This window comes from Rhinopithecus bieti, unplaced genomic scaffold (genome assembly GCF_001698545.2).
Source record: "Rhinopithecus bieti isolate Rb0 unplaced genomic scaffold, ASM169854v2 scaffold_18688, whole genome shotgun sequence".
Taxonomy (NCBI): domain Eukaryota; kingdom Metazoa; phylum Chordata; class Mammalia; order Primates; family Cercopithecidae; genus Rhinopithecus; species Rhinopithecus bieti.
This window is the reverse complement of record NW_016809492.1, coordinates 418,678-442,835: the sequence shown is the minus strand read 5'-3', so window position 1 is coordinate 442,835 and position 24,158 is coordinate 418,678. Positions and strand designations below refer to the sequence as shown.

Sequence of the window (24,158 nt, the reverse complement as noted above, 5' to 3'; positions counted from 1 at the left end):
TGACTGGGTTTGACTTGCTTTTAAACAAAACTAAGAAAGAAATGCTATTACTAATTATATTGACAATGTCACATGAAAACAGATGAGAAATGGGATGATTTACTATGAAATCCACTTAATGTTAGTTGCTAAAAGTTTTTGATGAGTCAGTATTCTAGCAAGTTAATGCACCCTGCCAACTCTTACTTAGTTCACAAGAAAAGTTAGGAACAGAACAAAACATGGAAAACATAATTCTGAACGTACGTGAAAGGTTTTTCCAAATCAGTGAAATGGTTCTTTACACGCAAACAGTTACAACAGGTTTCATTATTACACATACATCATGGAAAATGCTCTAGTGGCATGCTTCAAAGTTTATAGGTAAATTTCATAAGAAACATACATTTATACTATGGTATTAAACATATAACTAGAAATCTCATAAAGAAATAAGGTTAAATAGCCATGGAGGTGAAGTTAGTGAACTAAATTCTACAATGAAGGAGAGAATATCAGTTACAATCACCATAACTCACCACCATAAAACTCAGTGTCACTCAAATTAGCAGCTATAGTGTCATTCAATTCATCCACTGAAATAAACAGAATATTATGAAGAGGGCACAAAAGTAGGGGAGAAGGGTCAAAAAGTATTGGGCAATAAAAGCAAACGTATGCAGCTATCCTGACCGAGTGCCATTCCTATCAAGTAAAAACAGTGCTTTACATTGTACATGACTAACTCATTAATTTACTCAGCCACCCCCAACCAGGAATATGCAGACATTTAACTTAAGCTGCAGGACTGCCAATAAGAGGCACTGTGGAGCATAAAGCACACACAAATGCTCAGAACACCAGGTAGTTCAGAAGGTGATCACGGAACCAGTCATGACAATAAAAGCAAGAAATGTAAAATCCAGTATTTAGGGTATGCACAATCTTTATAACACATATGCCAGCACTTTAGTGAGCATTCATGGGAGGTTTCCTGATAATGAACCTGTTTACTTCAAAGTCAGTAGTATATAATAGTTTCTATATTTTGCACATATTTGTAAATGTATTGAAGGGCAGATTCAGGAAGCTGAACTCTTACCTGAAATCACCTTCACAGAAATAGGTTGCTTCTGCTGTATGGTTTGAGTATGATTAAATCTGGCATAACAGATATAGTCTTCGCGGGTGTCCTCTGGGAGGACATTGGAAAAATAAAGGTCCCCATTCAGACCTTGAGAAACTCTCTCACTTTGTGGAAGTCTTTGAAAGGCTGGAGAAAGGCAGAGAGATATCCAGATTATTCCATCATAAAGTGGCTACCCTCCAAATTAGCAAGATACATGTATCTACTAATAGGTCTGTGAACTTCATTTGAATATTTTTTTTCTCTATATAGCTCTTTGGGTAAAAGCAAATAACTGTTAAAAAAACAAACAAACAAACAAAAAAAAAAACCTAACACACTAAAACTCTTAACTCTACTTCCCTGACAGTAACTTCTCTGGGGTGGGGTCAGAAGTGAGATTATACAGTGAAATGTTTTATTAAGCAAATGTAAACAAAATATGTTTTACAAAAAGTTGGTGTGACTTTTCCTAATATCTAAATGAGTCCCCAACTGTGAAGTACACATACACACATATCTTAGAAAATCATTAAGGAAGCTTCTAAAATTGTTAACATGGGTTGCATCTACACACAACATTCAGAAACTCAATACTTGGAGAGCATCTAATGGTGAGCTGGGTCCCGTGTTAGGCACTGGGCATGCCAGAGTCCCAGACCTGTCTGAGCTCATCATCCAGTTGAAGAATCAAGCAGCAAATGGCCAGCTGACAGTAACTGGGTGTGATGATGACACTATTTATTTAATGCTGCAACCTGCCCCTCACAAGCTTCCTAAGCCCAGTTCCTCCACCTCCTCTACAATGCTTTTCTGAATTACTTATCACCTTCTGGCATACTACATAATTTACTCATCATACACACGACTTATTGCCTGTTTCCTGCACTAGAATTTAAGCTCCAGGACAGTGGACACTTTCATCTGCTTTGTCCACTGGAACAGTGCCTGGCTTTTCATGGGGCTCCTTTAAATGTGCATTGAAGGATTAAGTGAGTAACCATCAGCACTCTGACTTCCCAGTGTCAAGCATAATAATTTATTAGCACTTCCCCTAAGGTCCATTTAAGGAACTATCTTGCCTCAGGCAGGAGGATTTTCTTTCTCTTTTATGGACACATAATAAACTGTACATATTTGTGGGGTACGATGTGATATTTCAATACACATATACATTGTGTAATGATCAAATCATGGTAATTAGCATATCCATCACCTTAGACAGTTACCATTTCTTTGTTGTGAGAACATTCAAAATCCTCTCTTCTAGCTATCTGAAATATACAATGCATTACTGTTAGCCACAGTCACCCTACTGTGCAATAGTATCAGAACTTATTTGCAGGGAAGATTTTCTAAGTGTATGAAGGATGCAGGGAGGTGGAACAACCGATCTGGGTGTGAGTTCACACTTAGCCAGCTAATGGACATTCTGAAGCTCCTTAGCCCACAGAGCCTTAACTGTGAGAGTTCTTCAGCTCTGAGGTGATAGAACTGAAAAAAGTCTCACATCCCAGTGGCCTCAGGCCACTCTGTCTCCTGGCAGGGTTTTTCCAGTGTGAGTGAAGCAGGTCTGCTCCTCCTGTAGCAGGTGCTTGATCTAACATTTCACGAAATGCAAAATTATAGTTAAAAGTCTGGAGCTCCCTCAGGCAGAAAAAGGCAGGAAAATGTGGAGGCAGAGCTTCAAAGAAAGAACACCAGTTCATCATGTTAACCAAATTACTGGTCAAGATGGGGGTTTGGTTGGTGGTTGCAAATTTATGGTTTTAAGCCATTAAGTCCCAGGAAAAGGACTGTTTTAACAATAACTCAAGCCCAGCCTGGTGGCTCGTGTCTGTAATCCCAGCACTTTGGGAGGCTAAGGTGGGTGGATCACCTGAGGTCAGGAGTTCGAGACCAGTCTGGCCAACATGGCGAAACCCTGTCTCTACCAAAAATATGAAAATCAGCCGAGCGTGGTGGTGTGCACCTGTAATCCCAGCTACTCAGGAGGCTGAGGCAGGAGAATCACCTGAACCTGGGAGGCCGAGGCTGCAGTGAGCTGAGATTGCGCCACTGCTCTCTAGCCTGGGTGACAGAGACTCCATCTCAAAAACAAAACAAAACAAAACAAAACAAAACAAAACAAAACAAAACAAAACAAAACTCAGAAGAATCAGGTACATTTTGTTTAACAAAGAGTTAAAGACAAAAATACATTTCTTGTCCTCTGTTTCTCCTGCTGTAGTAATAAAATAATAAATTGAAGGGTGTTGGCAGACCAAATGTTAGGCAATGGGACTTCATGAGGGTGGTGGCATTTTGTATTGCACTTGAAAAAAAATGTATGCAGATAGGAATAATTTAATGTCATCTTGCAAGAAGTATGCTATATGGATCTAATTTTTTTCTCATATTGCAGGTGCAATTTCATTTGAAAGGTCAGATGCTTCACCAACAGCCTAGAATGAATGTGAGTGGAATATCTAGCTATATAATGTGGGGAAAAATTAGTTATATATTCAGATGACTCTGAGAGTTTACATGTGATATGTCTCTTTATTAAGCAAAAAGGTCATTATTTCTGAGTAAGAACCAAGTACCAAATATTGAGCCTTATTTTGGCAGTGGCATTTGGAGAGCACTATTCTTAAAGCCATACATCACTTAAAATAGATATCTGTAAAACTGATACTTAGTTAATATTGTTTTTATTTCTTTTTTTTTTGAGATGCGAGTCTCGCGCTCGGTGCGGGTCTGGAGGCAGTGGCGGTAGATCTCAGCTACTGCAATCGCTTCCACTCCCGTGCTCCCGGGTTCACGCCATTCTTCTGCCTCAGGTGACTCCGAGTCGTGTCATAACAATCAGGCATGGCAATGCAATGTTTCTCAGAAAGAGGACTTCCAATCATCTTTGCGCACCGCCACCACGCGCTCGCTAATTTTTATGTTGATGTTTAGTTGTAGAGACCCATATTGGCTTTCATGTCACCTGTTTTCACACATGGTGCAAGATCCGGCTTCGATTCCACCCAATACGGTGAACCTACTCCCAGTGATATCTACCTTCCTGCCGTAGTGGCCCTCCCAATTACCGTGCTGGGATTACAGGCGCTTGAGCCGAGAGCCAGTGCCCGTGTTAGCAAACTGCCTTGGTCTTGAGGCAGCCCCACGTGCCCGGCCTTTTGTTTTTTATTTCTTTGCATTACTTTACTTCCTCTGAGTGCTTTCATATAGGAGGAGCCAAATGCATCCCCGAACTTAAAGTAAAATAAAAAAAAATTAAATTAAAAAAATTAAAAATGCAGATTAAATGTTAGAGCCAAATTTTCTCTTTCGTAATATATATGTCTTGTGAGTGCACAGGCAATCAGGTCACTGTATTTCCTACAGATACTTTTAATTCATTCCCACCATTCCACCTAAAAGACTCTTAGCAGGGTTACCAGGAACCTCCAAGTTGTCAAATTCAGTAGTCATTTTTTAGTTCTCATATTATCTGATCTCTCAGGAGCATTTGAAATAGCTGATTATTATGTCTTTCAAAAATATTTTCTAAAATTATTATCATTGTTTATTTTAGGGATGGTGTCTCATTCTGCTGCTGAGGCTGAACTGCAGTGATGTGGTTGTAGCTCCCTGCAGCCCTGAACTCCTGAGCTGAAGCAATCCTCCCATCCCAGCCTCTCGATTAGCTGGGATTACAGTGTGAGCCACCCTGCCTGGTTAGTCCATCTTTTTGACACACATTCTTCACCTTGTTCCTGGGGACACCACTCTCTTTGTTCCTTTTTTCCTTCAGTGACTGCTTCTTCTCATCTGCTTTGCTGATTTCTCCGTGAGTTCTTCACCTCTGGAGGGCTCCTGGTCTCAGTCTCCCAGATTCTGCTCTCCTGCTCCCCAGATCCTCTCATCTAGCCCAGGCCTCTAGGCAGCACTTATGCACTAAGAATTCAAACATTGCTGATCATAGCCTGGAATCTTCCTTTTGACTCAGGTATCTCTGACTCTTGCTGGTGTCTTGCCATGAAATATCTTAGAGGCCTCTCACATCCCAAACTCTGGTTTCTCAGTCTCCAAGCAGAACCATGTGCTCCCTCTAAGGTAACATGCTGACCTATTAGCACAGGAAATTTTGGAGGGTGGAAGAGGCAGAGCAACAAACATGCCCTCGAGGACAGAAACAGGGGTAGACAAGTTTGACTAATGAATGGCTTCATTATCTCTGCCTTGTTTCCTTATCTGGAAAGTGGAAAAAATAATTGGACGTGCCTCATAGGGTTGCTGTAAAAATTAATGAAATAACCCATGTTAAGCCCTCAGTAAAAGGCCTGACACTTGGTAAAGGCCCGATAACTATTAGCTATTTTTGGGATTAAAAAAACAAACAGAAACATAACATATCCCCAACAGCCTGATTTCCTCCCCGCCATGGGTTTCTGGATATGGCAATTCCATTTTATCATTTTGGAGTTGTTCAATCTCCAAAGGTAGTTATGCTTGATTCCTCTCTCTCATGCTCCAACCTCTGCCCCAGTAAATCCTGGAGGATTGACCCTCAAAATGTATCCAGAATCTTGCCATTTCTTACCCATTCTACTGCTACCTCTCAAGTCCAAATCACCAAAAAATTTCATCTAGATTACAGCAGTGGCCCCAACAGTCTCTCTACTCTCTCTTTCGTCTACTATATTCTCTACACATCAACTGAAGGGATATTGTTACTACTTATTTCAGATAAAGTCACTCCTTCAAGATTTCACTACTTCATTCCAAGCTAAAGACAAAGTCCTTTCCATTGAGTCCCTGTGATCTTTCTTACCTTGTCTATCACCTTCCCCCTCGGCTCCTTCAGTCTGGCCCCCTTGGCCTCTTTGCTTTTCTTTTTACACATGGCAGGGATGCTCCTTCCTTAGGGGCTAGCACTAGTGTTCCCTTTCTACTCAGATATTTAGGGGCATGGCTTGCTCTCTCATTTCATTAAAGTCTCTGCTCAAAACTCTGCCTTTTTTTTTCATAGAACTTATTGCTAACAAACATAGATTTTCTAATGTACTTATTGCATTTATCATCTGCCTCCTTCCCCACTCCCATCTCCTCCCACTGCAAAGAATATAAGCAAGGTACATAGTAAATGTTCAGTAAAATTGAGTGAGTGAATGAGATGATATGTTATTTTATTTTGAGGAGCAGTTATTTTCCTGAGCATCTCTAAAACATTTTATGAATCACAAGAGGTGATAATGTATTATAACTGTAAACAATCCTAAGACCTTTAAAGAAAGAAAGTTCATATTATCAAAACTTACAATTATCCATCCAAAATATTATGGGTGGTGGTAATCCAATTGGGGGTCTGCAGGGAAGTACTAAAGATTGACCACTTTGAAGTGTGATTGGTTCAAGCTTTTCTTTGGTCCACAATGGTGATCCTATTAAATAAAAAAAAAACTTCTCAGTTATTTCCACATTGAAAAGAATAAAAAGAAAGCACTACAAATAAAGGCAAATTGAATTTTTAGAGAAATAATTTGTAATTTATGTATGCTAAATTAATGAGAAAATATTTTTAAATACAATGTTAAAAGAAAAAAAGTAAAAATTAAAAAAAATGTCAATTCTGATGAATTGCCACTGATAGTATAAATTCTCAGTCAGTGATTCCACAGCTGAGAATTTATACTAAATATATCATCAGGAAGACAAATAGTTTTGACACAAGCATGTTCTTCACAAAAGAATGGAAAACACTTAAATGTAAAAAGATTTGTTAAATAAAGAATTATACATCTACACTTTTGAATACCATAGAGTATTATATAAGTACACTTATTTATAAGATCGCTATGGGAATATATATGATATGTCAAAAAGTCAGAAAAGGTTGTAAGATAGTATTTCAGAAAATGAGCTGGTTTTAAACACATATATACATATCTGCCTAGGAAAAAATAAAAAGAATATTTGAGCAGTAGTTATTTCCTTGAATGGAAGGATTCATGAACAGTTTTAAAATTTCTTTTTTGTTTATTTATAATTAGTTTTTCTACAATGACCATGTTTTATACATGTAATAATTTCTTTTTAAAGAACCAGAACTGAAAAATGTGACTGTTATTTAAATATATGCTCTTAAGGTTTTTGAGAGGATTTTGGTACCAACCAACCATTGCAAAAAGAGCCTTAATCATATCAAGGTAGTGAGGACACTCCACTTCCAGTAAAATTTTGAAACAGAAATGATTAAAGAAATAGCATTTAGACCTTGGTCACCCATATCATACTGAATTTATTTCCATTTGGCTGTAGGAATTTCACTTTTACAGGAGATACATGAGAAATAAATAATTAGATGAACTCGGGGAAGAAACACCTTTTTTTTTTTTTTAAACCCCGGTGTCTTACACAGGACTTGTATAAAAGATACATTGGATTGGTAAAGCATTAGGCTAAGGAGTTTCTCAGGGTAAGGTGGAAAGAAGCGATAATTTTCATGCAAAACAAAGTCAGAATATTGGAAGCAATTCCACTGCTTTCTTGAAGAGTATCTGGACGATGTCACAGAAGCTGAGTCTTGGAGCAATACTTTAAAAGGATCATGTTGGTTGACAAGTTTCCACTTACGGGATGGGCGGACGACAATGTTATTAGAAATTGCAGCTCCACGTTCATTCCTTGCTGTACACTGATAGACTCCTTCGTAGGTCTCGGCTTTCCCTTCGCTCATGATGTTAATTATGAGTGTTCCTGTGCCAGGCTTCATGGTGACCAGAGGGTCTTTATCGATGTCAAAATGAGTCCCATTACGGGTCCAGGAAAAGCTGCCCAACACACAAAGGGTTAAGTGTATTAATGGTCCAGAAAATGGGATTACTTTAACAAATTTCTAGCAGTTTTATGGGTTTCTAGAAATAATTACTAGATTTTAATATTCAGTAAGAGCAATAAGCCCTCATATCTAAAATGTTTCATTGAATCATGACCTGGAAAAAAAGGGCAGGCTATACTTTTAAGGTACCTGTCTTCTGTAGAACTAGCCCACATTTGACTCAATAAAGAAATCATGCACACAAATTGCCTGTCATTTTCTAAGAAAATAGAAGGAGCAGGTCTCCCAGGTACACTCTCTTAGAGCTTTATTAGCATTTTACTGTAAACTCCATTGTTCACAGAGTTGATAACCTGTCTATAAAATTTGCTTGGGGCTGAAATGTGACAAGACCTCTGCAAGTACTATTTATATATGATGAAAATTGATCAGACAAATTTCAAGTTACCAAATTGTGAAGTGTAGGCTGGGAGCAGGTTAAGAGATATAAGTTCCAGAGTGTCTTAAATGTTGCTTATTAAAACAGTAACTCTACATAAAACACATGTTGGGAATTTTAATTCTAGAGATGATTTTGAGAATCCCTTGGGAGGTATGCCCAATTGTCAACTGAGATTCCTCTTTCTCCATTTTATTTTATAAAAGATTGACTTACATAAAAGTCACAGTCCTCATGTAATTAAATACTTTACAACTAGTCACACATCAGTGATGGCCATGCTCATACAAAGGTACGAATCTCTAAACGTCACAGTGTTTTCTAGGGTCACTCGGATTTCCCTTCCCACTGCTTGTTTTATGGCAGTCATTGTCACAACCAGGGCAGGAAGTCGTGGTGTGGATGCTACTGGCATCTTGTGGGCAGGGGCCAGGGATGCTGCCAAATATCCTACAACGCACAGGACACTTGCATCTCCTAAACAAAATATTATCCCACTCCATATATCAATAGTGCTGAAGAGGAGAAATCCTGTTTTACAGTGAGTTACAGAAGGCATTAATTGTGAAACTGAAAGGAAACCTCATCAAGGGATACCACATCAGGGCTTCTGTGAGAGAGGTTTTCCATTAACATAGCCGAATATATTATTTTGAGGCAAACCTTTGCTGAAAGTTTTGACATAGTACATATTCAGTCCCAGTTAATTTTTTTCTCAGGGGCCAGTTTGTGATAATTTAAAAGGTCTGTAATAGACAAGCTTGGAAATAAAATAACCAGAAACTTTCACTTCTTTATTACTTAAAATCCATATTACATTTTAATAGCAATAACCCAACTCTCCAAAACTCCCATATATGACTGGACAAGTTACAGATCATCCACTGTGAGGCCTTGAATAAGTTGCTTAGCATTACCAGGCATCAGTTGCCCATCTATAAAATGTATTGGTTGGACTGGATTATCTCTAATATCTCTCCCAACTCTAAAATGCTTTGCAGTGATCTAAAATGCTATGCAGGATCCAAATGGCATGAATTCTCATGACTGAACTCTGCCAAGTTTGGAAAATCATTTAAGACTATTTTATAAACTGTTATAGAGACAGCAGAGATCTTGGAAGTCATCAAATTCAACCTCTTTATAGATGAGGAAATTAAAGCCCAGAGAAAAGGGATTTGCCTGTGCCTTATGGCCATTAGTATCAAAACCTGAATCAAAAGGCTCTTTCCATAACTCCCCACTTTATAAGCATTTTGCAGAAAAGTGTGGGCATGGAAATGCAATAATCTGGGTTTTCAAGAAGAAAAAATGGGCTCTAATTAAGCAGAGAGACAAAACAATACACCTACAAGTGAGACTTTAGGGATATGTGGGACCCAAGAAATTGCCTTCAGTATCTTTGAAGGGCCGAAATGGGCTGGGATAGATGAACCAAAGGGCAATCTAGTGAGTCTCAGTGAGAAATATCCAACTAAAAAAGGAAGTGCTCTACATAGTCTGCCTTGTTTGATGGAAATTCCCAAACATATTTCTCTATTCAGAGAGATTTCCTGATTTATTCTCAGTACTATAACAAAGCAGAACGCATACTCACCTTGGGGCGGTTTCCCTTTGGCCTCACACTGGATTACAATATTCTCCCGAGGGTCAATAATGTAATCTTTTGGAGACTGTTGGGTGATGGTTGGAGGTTGTACCACTTAATTGTAGGAAAAAAAAAACATGTAAAAAAAATAAATCATTTAAAATCATAATAGTAGCCATTTTTTCCTGTATCAAAATCACTTACCTTAGACTAAATATGCTTCAAGTGTTTTAGTAATTTCTAGTGTAGCAGCACATACTTCAGTAGATTTTCTGCTAAAGTTCTGCTAAAACTGCGAAGTCAAGGCATAACTTTCTTTTGGTAACTATGTGCACTTGCAAAGTCCATTTTCCCACACTAAAAGTTTGGGAAAATAATTATCAATACAAGCCTAATATTAAGATAGTTTCTTTTCTGATGTAACAATGAGAAATTCTTTTGATTCCTTTGGTTCCAATGATGTTTTCAGAGGAATTTAAGTTGTGAGGTAAATTTGCATCTTTCCAAAGAGTAACAGACTTAGGTCATTAGTGTGTGCTCATATAAATCAATATATGTTGGGAACAAATACATTTGAGAAGTTAATATTAAACAGACTGTTAAATTGGAGATGTGACATCTCTTATCAGAGCCAGGAGGTAAGTGAATTAGGAACAAAGATAAAAGAGTCTTATTTAGAAGATAAAGGGAACTGAGGAAGTTCTCTGTCCTAGGAGACAGTGTTTCCATTTGCTCTTCAAAGTGTTATCTGATCTTTTATTATCAAATCCTGTGGGGAACCTGTTCTGACCCAGAACAATCTAATCTGAAGAAGGCTATATCGGGACCACCAACGCTCTTCAAGTCATTCTAAGATCACCATGTCCTTCTTCTTGTGAGATCACAACTAGTGTTATGACAGGAAGGGACTAAAGAATAATTTATTACAACCTCTTCTTTTCTTACTCAGGGCAGCAAAATGGCTTGACTAGGAAGGCACAAAGCAGAGATTTAAACAGCTAAAGTACAAATCGAAAGCTAGCCTCATTACTGTTACCAGTTATTGTGTACTATTATATGCAGGGTACTGGGCAGTGTCAGTTTCCCTTCCCTTTGGAATATGCCATCCCCTCCTTGCCTTTCCAGCTGCCCTTCCCACCTCTGTCATGCATATAGAACCCTCATTTTCTAGCCTAGTCAGTTTCCAACACGGACTAGCAGTGTGGTCTGATTGTTGAGCACTAGTCTGTTTGTTTCTTACTAGCTGTGAGACTTCAAGCAAATTTCTTAACTTCTGTAAGCCCTAGTTTCCTAAGAGGGAAAATAAAGTTTAAAAGTAGTATCTACCACCTAGGATAGCTGGCAGGATTAAGAAAATAATTTCTATAAAATTCTTAGTATATACCAATGCTATAATGGTTCAATAACATCAGCCATTTTAAAATTATTATCATAATCATTTTATTTGGAACAGATTCACCTTTGAATGATCCTTCAGGCTCTGGGAGTATATAGCGTTTGGAATAATGGAAGGAAGTCTAGAATTCCACATTCAAGGAATAGTGGCCATAGGGAGTAGGGGAGGGGATTCTCAGGAGTGACTCAGTTCAATTCCTTGTGCTTTTCTGGGAGTGACACAGGTGCAAATCTGGTGGCTTCAAAGGCAGAGCTTCTATTCACAGGTCTGCAGCAAAGCTGGCTCAGATGCCACTCCTAACTGCCAGGAGTTTACTGTCTGGATATACCTCCTTAAACAGTGCTTGGGTCACCTACTAATTAACAAATGTTTTGCAGTAGCAAGAAAAGAAGTGATTTTACATAATTTTTCTGGTTAATTTGACATCAAAGGAAATTATCAAATGCCTGAAATTTGACTATTTTTAAACTAGGTGATAAATGCCACCTAACTGTCAAAGGCAGTGGAAAGTTTTGCATAGAGCAAGCCACTCAAAAACCATGTAGGTGGGAGCTGCTTATCTATTGTCCACTTCAAGACAAGATTCAAATTCGCTGGGTTAGTCTACTGATGGCACCTAGAAATACTAGTCTACATAGTCACGAAGGCTCAAGAAGCATAAAAGGGCATATAGCTGCTGTCTTGTGTAAAGCTTTTGCCTGCACCCACCTTCTAAAAGACACGAAAAGACCTATCTTTGTTCCAGAAAGCATTAATTAGCCTTTACAACAGATCAGCATTCTCTTTAAATTTTGAGAATTTTCTCATTGAGTTACATCAGATGTGAATAAAGCTTGGAAGTTAGTAGAGCAGCATACTGGTAAAAGAAAGAGTAACAGCCAAGTTTTCAGAATTCATGCAGATAATACATTACAACTGCTTCTTGGTATTGAAATACAATGCTTAGCTACAGTAAACACACATGCTTAGAAAGACAAAGGTCACAAAACATGAAATTGTGCATTTAAATCACAGTATTAATTCAAAAAGCAAAGACATGGTCAAATTTTCACACTGCCTAGTAATTTATAGAAGGACACTTACAGTCTTCAAGAAGTTTTGCTTTTTCCCCATCAATATCAGCAGGTAAGTCGACAAAGAGGATTAAAGAAAATCAGATGTTAATAAGAACGTTAGAACTCTGAAGATAAAGGGGCATCTTGTCTATTTGATTTGATCTAAGAAAACCCGTATAGTGAAGGTTGAAGTTGTGAAGTTGCAAGAGGAAGAAATATGCATTAACGGTTTCCTTTAATCTTGCAGCAGCTTTCCCACATAAACATATGGAAGAACAAAAGCAATGCTGTAGGCAAAAAGAGTTCTTCCAGGAATAGGAGTGGTGAATTCCATTCCACACATGTTGTGCTGGACAAGTAATTATGTTCAATTTGAAAAATAGCTGAAATCTACAATTAATTTGAGTTGTCACATACTGTGTAGTGTCTGGTCATATCATCCCAGACATCACTATGCATATGGTAATAATACCTAACAATGGGACACTGCTACAGTGACAATGCTCCATGCAAGCCAAGTCCAACACTAATTTTAGATTTTTATATTTCTATGGTTAATCTCCAAAGTTATTAATTTATCTTTTTAGACTGTTAGCAGATTTCTGCTTCAGAATTTTTCAATCACTCAGGGGTTGCTGGTGCCCACACCAGGGAGGTGTTCATGTAGTAGAGAAAGGATGTAAGAAATAGGGGCAGGGAAGAAATTACATTAGCATGCAATTCAAATCATTCCATAGTGCTGCCTGTCGTTACTACTTGCAAAGGTTAATACAGGAGCACCTGGGTTTTTCTGTGACTTTCTTTTCATCATGGTTATGCCTCTTCTCCATTAGCAGTGATAATTGAGTTAGCCGGAGGTGACTGTTTCCCTCTGACTGATAGATTGAACAGTCAGATTAAGGAGGAATATATTTAATATGAGAGAGAGCAAAAGCATTTCTCTCAAATGCTTTTCTTTCTCTCCTGTGTATCTGTCAGGGCAAATGCTTACTTAGGCATTCTCACTCCAATGGGCTTAAGCAGTTGTATATTTTTTTTGAAAATTGAAATTAAGATCATTGGATGAATTTAAAAAAAAAAATAAGAAAAGCATTGCATTTTATTGTACTTTATAGAAGCACAGCAAAAAGTCAACAAAGTGTACCACATCTCTTCCTAATGTCTTCCCATTGGCAGTTGCAACCTCTACGGCAATAATAATAATAAATAAATAAAAATGACATCCCAACAATTGAATAGCCCCAGGAAAGTGCTATCTTCCTTGCATCTTGGAAAGCTTGCCAAACAGATATTCTATTCAGGAAGCTAATGGCTTCAAAGAGCTCATCCAGATGAGGGATAAAGGAGAAATCAATTCTGAAGTACAGATTTGAATTTTTGCCTTCCATTGCAGGAAAAGTGACCAGGTGGAACCTAGCATTATCTTTATTTTTCACAAACAGGCCACCCAGAGCAGGGAGAGCACAGTACATATCCTACTACGAGGAAAATGGAGGGCTAATACAGTAGCTGTTGTTTGCTCCACTTTAGTGTTTTTGCAAATTACTTGTATTTTCAGCAGTTGCATCTTGGCATTTGACCACATTGTTTAAACCAAATAAGATATTTGTTAGGCTCTAGATAATATACTTTTCCTAGTTCTAGACTTATATTTAAGATTCAAAATTGGAAAGTGAGATGTGCCTTGTCTGAATCAAGAGAAATTAATTATGGGGTGGTTTAGGGATTCCGAGGGGCATGGAGTTGGCAGAAGGAGTCTTCCCTCATCTTTGCAGAACACCCTCAGCATATGACGGGCAAGGGTAAAGGGTAAGGGGATGAGTGGGGAGGTCTCCATAATCATTTTAAAGTGACTCATATAGTTTTCTTGCAGGACTGCTTCTCTAAAGAGCCACCTGTTGGGAAGATCAGGCAGCTTGCACAACTCAGTCCTTCTCAGGCCATCCCCAGCAGGGCAGACAAAAGGTACCTGAGGGGGAAGAAGGAGAATGACAGGGAGGGAATTGTGAGTCTGACCGTTTCAATGGCCACTTCTACAGTCTGAATCTTTATAAACACCAGGTGCTGAAGGTAAAAGCCAAATTAATTTTGATTAGCTTTTCAGTATCACACAGACACCTTCTCCATTCACGCAGTTCAGAGTGATGATAAATGCTGGGAGGCTTTGACTCCTGGGCCTAACAGCTTTAAAATGTTAATACTTACGATCAAGAGGTACTTCCAGTGCACTAATCATCTGGCACAGGAAGAGAATCAGGGGCAGTCTGCCCGCAGATAAGCGCTTCTTTTTCGGCATTATTTTAAGCTGCATTAGCTTAACTCCTGCTGAGACCCACACACTGAATTTCCTTTTCTTCTTTCACAAAAGATTTTGTGAAACGTTGTGTGCAACGTTTAAGTAATTTTCATGCGGGAAACTGAAAAAGGATAGAGTAGGAATAATAATTATAATGTATTAAAAAGAAGGAAATGAAGAGCGGAAGTCTGCAGCACAGAGAACTAGCCCTGTATTATACATGAACTCTAAACGAAAGTTAATTTTTAAATATTTAACTCTCAAGACTGGAATAATCATTTATTCATAAACCAGCTAAAATCAGTTCGGAGATACCAGTAGTGATGTGAAGCATAATCTGTCTACCATCCTTATGATTTTTCCATTTTAAATGGTATTTGTATTACGAGTGTTCAGAGGCTATCATGTCTTTCCCAACAGATCAGGAAAACTTGGCTTTTAAGCTGGTTAGAAAGCAATCACTTTGTGACTTTAGAGGTGAGGCCTAATGGCTTCTCCATTCTACAGATTATCTCTGGGAAAGTTCAGGGGATTGTTGTAAATTTGCTTCAAAGCCAAAACACTAATTTACCAGATGAGCACTGACCATTCAAGTCTTCCCCATCTTCCACCTAGATTACAGCAACGAACCTAGCTGGGCTCTGAGTTCGGGCCCTTCCTCACTGTAGTCACCCTCCTTCACAGTGCTGATTAATTTTTTCTACAAGGCCTTCTCTGGTTAAATATTGGGAGTAGCCATATGTGATCCCTCAAATAAAGTCTAATGTATCTTTAAACAAGTACTTAAAAACCTCAGTGATCTGGGCTTAATTTATCCTACAAACCTGACTTCCTTTTATTTCCATACAACCATTTTTTGGTTTGATGATTCATTTCTGTTTTTCTTTCTTGTGTCAGTCCTTCGATATGCCCCAAATTTTCCTGCCTTCTTGTCTTTGATTATTCTATTTCATTTGCCTGGAATGCCTTTATTCACCATATTTTCTTATCAAAGTCCAATTTATTTCTTATAGATCAGTTAAAAGGTCACCTCCAGGAAACATTAGCTGATCACCCGAACCAGAAGTTATTTTACCACCAACCCTGATTCCCTGAAATTCCTTGCTTTAAACATCACATACATAGGCAGATATATATTAATAAAGAGACTGTGTACACATATTGTATACATGCTCTCTATTCCTCCAGGCAAGGATTTTTGTAGCCCTCTCCCACCACCTCATCTTTGTAGCCCTCTCCCACCACCTAATACAGCCTGCCTTGCATATTGGAAGTGTCCATTGCAAAATGGAGAGCATGAGCACAAACATATTAATAGAAGATTGATATCCATCCCACAGCAAACTCCTACCTGAAATGATAGATTTAATCATGTCCTCTCATTAATGAATAGAGGTGGGGTGACCAATGACTCTCTCAAGAAGGTGGGAGGGATGTTATTATTATAAACTGGTGTACCTCCCACAAGTTGAAGTATTGAATTATTTATGTAATTTGTATTTGTATAATTGTATATTTTATGATGTCCATCTTTTCCAATAAACTACAGTTCTCCTCAGGGCAGGGATTGCATCTGTCCTATCCCCCACTGCATCCTCATAGCCCATCACAGTGCCTGGCACATGGTAGGTAGTAAATAAATATTTGGATAAAAAAATAAATGAAAGGAGAAAACGGGAAAGAAAAGGAGACTTTACAATCTTTGAAGCTGAGGTTGCATTTGGAGTCTGACTATGATCTATCCAAGGCTGTATTTATTTTTATACTGCTTGGTTTAAAAACCAATCTTTGTTAATATGATCAAATTAGTTGTATGATCATGTCTGTGTGTGGAATAGTGCTTAAATGTCAAAACAAAAATGAAATAATCCTAATAACATATTTTGTTAGCAATCAAATTCTGATTTGAACATGATTAAAATTGTAGTAGGACACTTCTTGCACAACAAATTTTAAAAGAATATGCCAGGCCGGTTGTGGTCACGCCTGTAATCCAAGCACTTTGGGAGGCTGAGGCGGGTGGATCACCTGAGGTCAGGAGTTTGAGAACAGCCTGGCTAACATGGTGAAACTCCGCCTCTACTAAAAAGGCAAAAATTAGCCAGGCGTGATGGTGGGTGCCTGTAATCCCAGCTACTTGGGAGGCTGAGGTGGGAAAATTGCTTGGCTGCAGTGAACCAAGATTGTGCCAATATGCTCCAGCCTGGGTGACAGAGCAAGACCTCATCTCAAAAAAAAAAAAAAAGAAAAAAAGAAGATGCTAAACATAAACATTATACTTACATAAATATTATTTTGTGAATAAAACATCCATATTATTGGCTTCATTTAAGAGCCAGGAAATGTCTTTCCATATTATAATATCAAAACATTCATGTCCATTAAGCATTGAGACGCAGGTACAGAAGCTCACTTAACCATTTCTGAACAAATACAAACTAGACTATCTTTCTGTGGGTACAAAGCACATCTAGATCATTTAGTCAAATGTAATTAGGTCTCTCATGAGTTTTCGGTTGAAACACTAATTTTCAATTCACATAAGCTTTAGGGAAGTTAAAAATAAATGTCACAAATGGCACGAAAACATGCGGATCTTACATATTATACATATTAAGATAAAGCAAAAGAGTCAGACTCTGAAAACGAAAATGGTTTATTTGTCTGATTTCTGTGTCATGCTAATGGAGATTATTGGACTTAAGTGCCAAGTTCTCCAGAAAGGGGGAGAACTAATATACTTTCCAATAGATGTACTAATAAATTGTAACACCTGTAAGATCTTAAACAGCTACATACAATTTCTGTTGTAAGTTCTTCATGTATTTTGCCTGGATGCATTAACTATTCACCCTCCAATATAGAGAAAATCATTAGAAAAATTCATATAAAAGAAAGTATCAATCAACCTCTATGCTTTTTCAGAGTATACATGGAGTAAACGATTACATATCAAATCACAGTGTTTTATAAAGAAAAAAAATGCATTTTTAAGAAAAATTGAAAGCACTTACTTAAAGAGACATGAGTAAATAAATCCTCATACTGCTGGGAGGTCATGAACTACGATAACTGAAGATGAGGGTTCTCCTCAGAAGTTTTAAGTTAGACTGTACCATTAGCCACAAATCGTCTCTAGTGTAGGTTCTGCTACAGGAGGACGAAGCAATGGTCCAGCTCATCCTCTGGCTCCTGCCCATGGAAAATCACCCACTCCTGTGACGTAGGGCCTTATAGGTGAAAATCCAAATGCCTAAGGACATCATTAAGTCCCTAGCACTCAATGAAACTGAAAATCAAATAGAGCTACAGAAGACGTAGCTTTCTCTTAATGAGTGTAATGCACTCTGCACACTGCACCAAGAAAAACCACTGCTTTGCACTCTCGATATTGACGTCAATGCCTTGACTCAGTAGGAGCCCATCTGCCTTGTACTTTACCTTGGAAAATGATGGTCACTCTTCATTAAGTGAGAATCATGAACTAAAACTAAATTGTTACTGTAATTATACTACATTGAATAAAATCCCAATTTGAAATAGCAGCATGATTTTTAATCAAGGCTAAGGAGTATGTTAGTGCAATATAGCTTACAATGTACAAAAAATATTTGCCATAGACATTTTAAAGCATGATTGAATGAGATAAACGGTAGGTTCGTCTTCTAAAAAACAGATCACCCTGATACTTAAAATCACATATATTGCTAAAAGGACTGAGAGTAATGATAAACAGCAAAGCCTTTTCATATCTCATTTAATTTAACTCCATTCAAAGCAACTTTTCGTATGTTACCTATAGAACCTGTGAAACAGAAGTGGGAAAAATCCCTTCTTTAGTAAACTTTTGATCATTAGAAAAGAAATGCAATTCAAGGTTCCCTTATTTCTTTTGCCTCAAATTCATATTAAACCACACAGCAAATATTCCCCTGCATTACTTACTATGTATTTCAAAAGAAAACCCGACAGTTTTGACAAAGGATTCACATCAAGCCTGAGAGAAAGAGCTCTCCTGTTGCTTACTTAAGAAGTCTTGTCTTTAGAAAGAAAATAAAATCTTTCTTTTTCTCTCAAATGAAGGACGAAATTCTTTTAATTTAAAAAATCAGCTCTCTACCAGAATTCGAAGACCATGCATTACTCGCCATTTCATTCTGCTGTATTTGGGCTTTTCAGCATCCCAGCATGGGTGGGTTCCATGCAGTTTGAACACATAACATGATCCACACTCTCCAAGCAGATAAACAAATATGCTTATGTGACTAGATGCCTTTTGACACACTAATTATTGCTCTGATGCCTCATCAGTGGCTTGTGTCATTGACTGGACAACTAAGTGGGTATGACACCATCTTGACTGTGAAAGACATTTTTCAGCAGTCAACTTGGGGATGGTCACTTTTTATATTTTAAATATTCACCATAAGGAAGAAGCACACAAATGCACATCTCTAGCCCATGCTGTGCTTTTCAATCACAGATTTTGAGTCTGAGACTGTGGAGGAAAGGTTAGCAAGAAATAGACAATGACGACTAATAATCAACACATCAACAGAGTCACAGTTACGTCTACACCACTACACAATCATGAGTGCACCTCAGAAAAAAGTAGTCTGGGATAACAGGACTATAGAGATGATAACGATCAAACAAGACACACTGTGCGAAGCTTTAAGGATCATGTTTCTAATTTCCTCTAGGTTCAAAGGAATCTTCCACAGTAGAGCCTCTACCAGGAATGTAGTAACTAGAACCTGGAATAGTACCTAAGGAATGGTGAACAAAGAACAGGTGGTTTTTACCCAAATAAAAGGTAATGGAACAACACCCTGATAATAGCTCAAAATCTCTACTCCTCAGAGCACTATAACTAATGATCTTATTTGATATTCATAAAAACCCCAGAAAACAGAAAAACAGGTATTTCTACCTATTTAACAGACAAGAAAATAATCCAGTCATGATGGCTACCATTCACTGAGCCTTTTCCATGTGCCAGGCACAGCGATGAGTCTCCTCCGGGCATTAACTTATCTTCCCAACAATCCCAGAAGGCAATTTCTATTACATTTCTCAACTTACTGATAAGGAATTCAAGTGTAGGATGGTGTCACCTGATTAAGTGTCACGTGATATGTGAAGTACCAGATCTAGAGCTCCTGTTCTGGAAGGTTCTGGAGCTTTTAGCCATCTCACACTGCCACACCCCGAGAGGTCCCTAGCGTTTCCCTCCCTCCTATGTCCTCTTAATTTGTAATTAGTCAATAAGCAAACAGAATTACCAAGTTTAGTTACCCATGTTAAAAAAAGAAAACCTCTTACAGTTTCTGAATATCTATGGAAGATCTTCACAATATTGCCCATGGCACAACTTTAGGAGCTTCTTCACACCAGATTCCATGTGAATAGGACCCCATGGACTTCTACCACATGTGGGCCCTGACCTTCTAAAAGAAGAACAATTTAAGACAATGTAGACAAAATGTATTTTAAAAAGCTAATTTTAAAAGTAGGCATTGTGTGCACACGGTACAATATTCATAAAGTACAAAAGACCATAGAATGCAAAGTAAGCAACCAGCAATCCCCTTTCTCCCGGAGGAAGCAGTCATTATTACCAAGTTTTGTGAATCCTTCCAGAGAGAGTTCAGGCATAAAGAAACATAAAAATATATTAAGCAGGCCAGGCACGGTGACTCACGCCTGTAATCCCAGCACTTTGGGAGGCCAAGGCGGGAGGATCACAAGGTCAGGAGATTGAGACCATCCTGGCTAACATGGTGAAACCCCATCTCCACTAAAAAAAAAAAAAAATTAGCTGGGTGTGGTGGTGGGTGCCTGTAGTCCCAGGTACTCGGGAGGCTGAGGCAGGAGAATGGCACAAACCCAGGAGGCAAAGATTGCAGTGAGCCGAGACACACACATATATATATATATAGAGAGAGAGAGCAATAATTTAAGGACATTTTAGATTTAGAAAATTATTAAAAAGCTTTTGGGACACTGACATTAGATTATCAAAACACCAAGGTCTTTTGAATGAAATCTAGTTATTTGCAACACACATGATCATCTTAATACAGGATTTTTCATATCTCTTTTACTTAGCACAGCAGTAACAAGAAAGAAAATAGAACAATACGAGGCAATGATGTAATTGAGAGATCTAAGACAAACGATAAAGCATGGTTAATGAAAAACTCATGTGTGTTAGACTAATAGCAACCCTGACCGAGGATAACACCTGTTCCACACTTTCCAGGCTTGTCCGGCCAGCTATCTGATGACAGTTGTCAGGATTGGCTTCTGGGATGAGAGAGCTGATTGGAAAAGAAAAGATGGTTGGGGAAAAAGAGGAAGGAATGAGTTCTTTGCAAAGGAAAGGGAATTTCCTTCTTCATCCCACCTTCTAATCCAATCACAATTCGCTAAACAGAGTGGGGAAGGGACTGCTCCACTCTGAATGCCTGCCATGCTCACAGTCTTTCTTCTGCACTGACCTCATCACTCTGACCAAGTTAAAAAGAATTAGGGTGGGTGTTCAGCGTTTGTCTGAACAAAGGCAGGGAGCCATGTAGAGCCTGTGAGTTGACTTGGCTGCTTGTGAGGCACTGAAGAGTGACAAACTAAGTGGTAACAAATTCTTTTCTCACAGAGAGGGTGACTGTGAGACAGAGAGAGAGAGTGAGTCAGTGGTTTGGAGCAGCAACAAAAGCCAAAGGTCCAATAGAGGCAAGGCAGTAGGAGCAAGCATGAGTAAGCAAAAGATATGAGGCATTGAGTGCAGAATGAAGCCAGTGGGCGGCAGAGGATCAATAGAAACAGAGATGTTATGAGTGGTCATAACATCAGCAGAACACTGGATAGGTGATAACAAGCACCTTCTACTCCTGCACTACAATCACCAGGCCTCTAAATCTCTTGGTACCCCCAAAAATGTTCCAATTATCTGTGAAGTTTGCTACACTAGTGACTGAGGTTGAGACATCTTCCTGTCTTTTTCCAGTCTTGTGTATTCTACAACAAACTTTCATTAATATGGTAGGTAGACTGTTGCATTGGTGGCCCCAGGAAGCACCTTTCCCAGTATCCATGCCCTTGCATAGTCACCTCTCACAATGGCTGTGGACTTGGCCATGTCACATGCTTTGGCCAGTGGGATTTTTAGCAAGTAATATGTGAACAGAGGTGTGATGACCATTTGCACACTGCAGCTTATCCTCTTGTAATGTTCCCTCTGGGAAGTACGAGCCATACTACTGATGATAAGAAGCCAGTGGAAAGAGACCCTGGGACATGAGAGACCATCCTGAACTCTGGCCCCAGCTGAGATCCCAGCTAAAAACAGCTGAGCCAGTGACTTTTTAAACTACATGCAATAGAAGAACCATCCTGCCAACCCTGAGGATTATGAGAAATAATAAACTGTTGTTGCTTTAAGTCACAAAATTTAGGAATGGTTTATTTTAACCATAGATATCTGCAATAATGAATTAAGATAAACTGAGATTGGCTGTTTCTTGCAACCAGAAACATACCAACAGGCATATTTAGGAGGACTGATGATCCAAATGTGCAGGTCTCCTTACAAGGTCATGGCTGAACCTAAATTAGTAAATAGTGTGGTGATGTAGACTTCTCTTCAAAACTAATCTATCCTTTTTGGTTTTTCTAGATACTTCTCATATATATGTTGGTGCAGCCAAAGGGCACATACTTAACTTACATTTCTCACACAAACTTATAGTCAGAATAAATAGAAGGTGGTTAACACTGACCATTATTTTAGCATAAATTTGTTTATGCTAAAATATTATTTTAGCATAATTGTAAATTATGTCTAATTTATTGTCTTAGGCATTATATTAATTTATTTCTAATGTAGAATAGCAAAGATTAAGGTAGAGAACAGGATGAGAGAGTCCAATATTGTTAGTCTACCCCTCCTACTTTCCCATTGCCATGGATCATACTAGAACTCTGACTGAGCTCAGCCCCAGCTTCTATTCTTCTCACTCTCCTGCAAGACAGGCAATCTGGGGAAAGCAGGGAGGAGAGAGGGGCAGGCCAAACCACAGGGACAGGCCTCTTCCTTCCTCATAAGGTCCACTTCTTAGCTGATTCCCTTCAGATTAGAAAATAGAAACAAAGCTCCATTTAAAAACAAAAATGGAAAGTAGGAAACTGTTCTAAAAGTGAGGTCTGAGAAATGAAAATTTAATTCTGAATATGGGTCTTCAGAGCAACATATTCAGAAACATTTGTAGACTCACTGAAACAAGCTCTAGCTGTATTTATCTTCCTGTAAACTGAGATTTCTACAAATACCACTGAGAAGATATAAGGATTGGAAACAGTTTATTAAAAACTTCAGCAAAAAAAGGCATAATTGTAAATTATGTCTAATTTATTGTCTTAGGCATTATATTAATTTATTTCTAATGTAGAGTAGCAAAGATTAAGGTAGAGAACAGGATGAGAGAGTCCAATATTGTTAGTCTACCCCTCCTACTTTTAGGATATTAATATTCTAAACATGCTATACCTTATCCACTTGTCAAGAAAACAACACATGGCAAAATGGCAGCCATTTAATAGCAAAAAATAGCATTTTGAAATGCCAGGCAGGCTAGTCACTTTTGAAAAATATTGTATCACATTTCAAAGATAAACCCTGCTATGCTTGCGGAATGGTATGAACCAGTCAGGGTAGGGATGCAGTGCACAGGTCAAAATCTCAATGGGTACTCCTTTCCTAATGAGTGTGAAGGGTAGTAGTGCAGTGAGAAGAGAGAGCAGGAGAGAGAATTAACCTCATGGTAGAAGTCCATGGGGTACTACTCACATTCTACTCCACTAAGAAATTAACCTAGAAGTCTCAGTGCTTAACATAATACAGTTGATACTTCTCCTGTTCTGTTGTCCAGTATGGGTGTGCAGGCACCTCTGCTCGAGGCTGACAGAGGTGCCACCATTTTGTGATGCTGCCATCTTAACAAATGTATTCCAAAGTCCATGCTCTCTTGCTCTTACCATCCTCCAACTAGAAGTGATACACACATCTTTTGCTCACAATCCATTGACCAGATGTAGTCAATGACTCCAATCACCAGAGAGTCTGGGAAATGCTGGGGTGTGGGTGGAATATTTAGTGAGCGCTAGTATTTCTGCCACAGGGAGCATGGGCTATTCACAATCAATCTGAAGTGCTTTTTCTGGAAAGAGTTTCAGAGTGACATCCTAGAGGATGGCCATCTTACTGTTTCATCTCAGCGATTAGTCAGGGAGCAGGATGATGATGATGATGATGATGATGATGGGCTGTGTGGGTGCTAGCTGGTTGAAGCTACCTCCTCTGTCTTCCTCCCAGATGCATCTATGAATCATTCTTTTCTATAACTTGTGCTTCCTGCAAACAAGGGCCTGAGCATGTGGGTTGGGGAGGCAAAAGGCCCAGATTTGCCA

The 24,158-nt window shown here is 38.6% G+C and overlaps 1 protein-coding gene across 10 annotated transcripts in view; it reads right to left on the bottom strand.

Annotated features, from left to right (window-relative positions):
- NRCAM (neuronal cell adhesion molecule) overlaps nucleotides 1–24,158 on the bottom strand; it is a 325,277-nt gene that overhangs the window by 87,922 nt on the left and 213,197 nt on the right. For 8 of the 10 annotated variants that reach the window (XM_017889586.1, XM_017889588.1, XM_017889590.1 and 5 more), the window contains exons 1-4: nucleotides 7,712–7,904; nucleotides 6,397–6,519; nucleotides 1,082–1,252; nucleotides 519–575 (exon numbers count right to left, since the gene is read on the bottom strand). In XM_017889586.1, coding sequence (XP_017745075.1) covers nucleotides 519–575; nucleotides 1,082–1,252; nucleotides 6,397–6,519; nucleotides 7,712–7,850 — 490 coding nt within the window. In that variant the 5' untranslated portion in view covers nucleotides 7,851–7,904. Of the gene's footprint in view, nucleotides 1–518; nucleotides 576–1,081; nucleotides 1,253–6,396; nucleotides 6,520–7,711; nucleotides 7,909–9,948; nucleotides 10,058–12,422; nucleotides 12,441–14,599; nucleotides 14,812–24,158 lie in introns of those variants that run through there. The other 2 variants (XM_017889596.1, XM_017889587.1) reach the window with 2 other exon arrangements.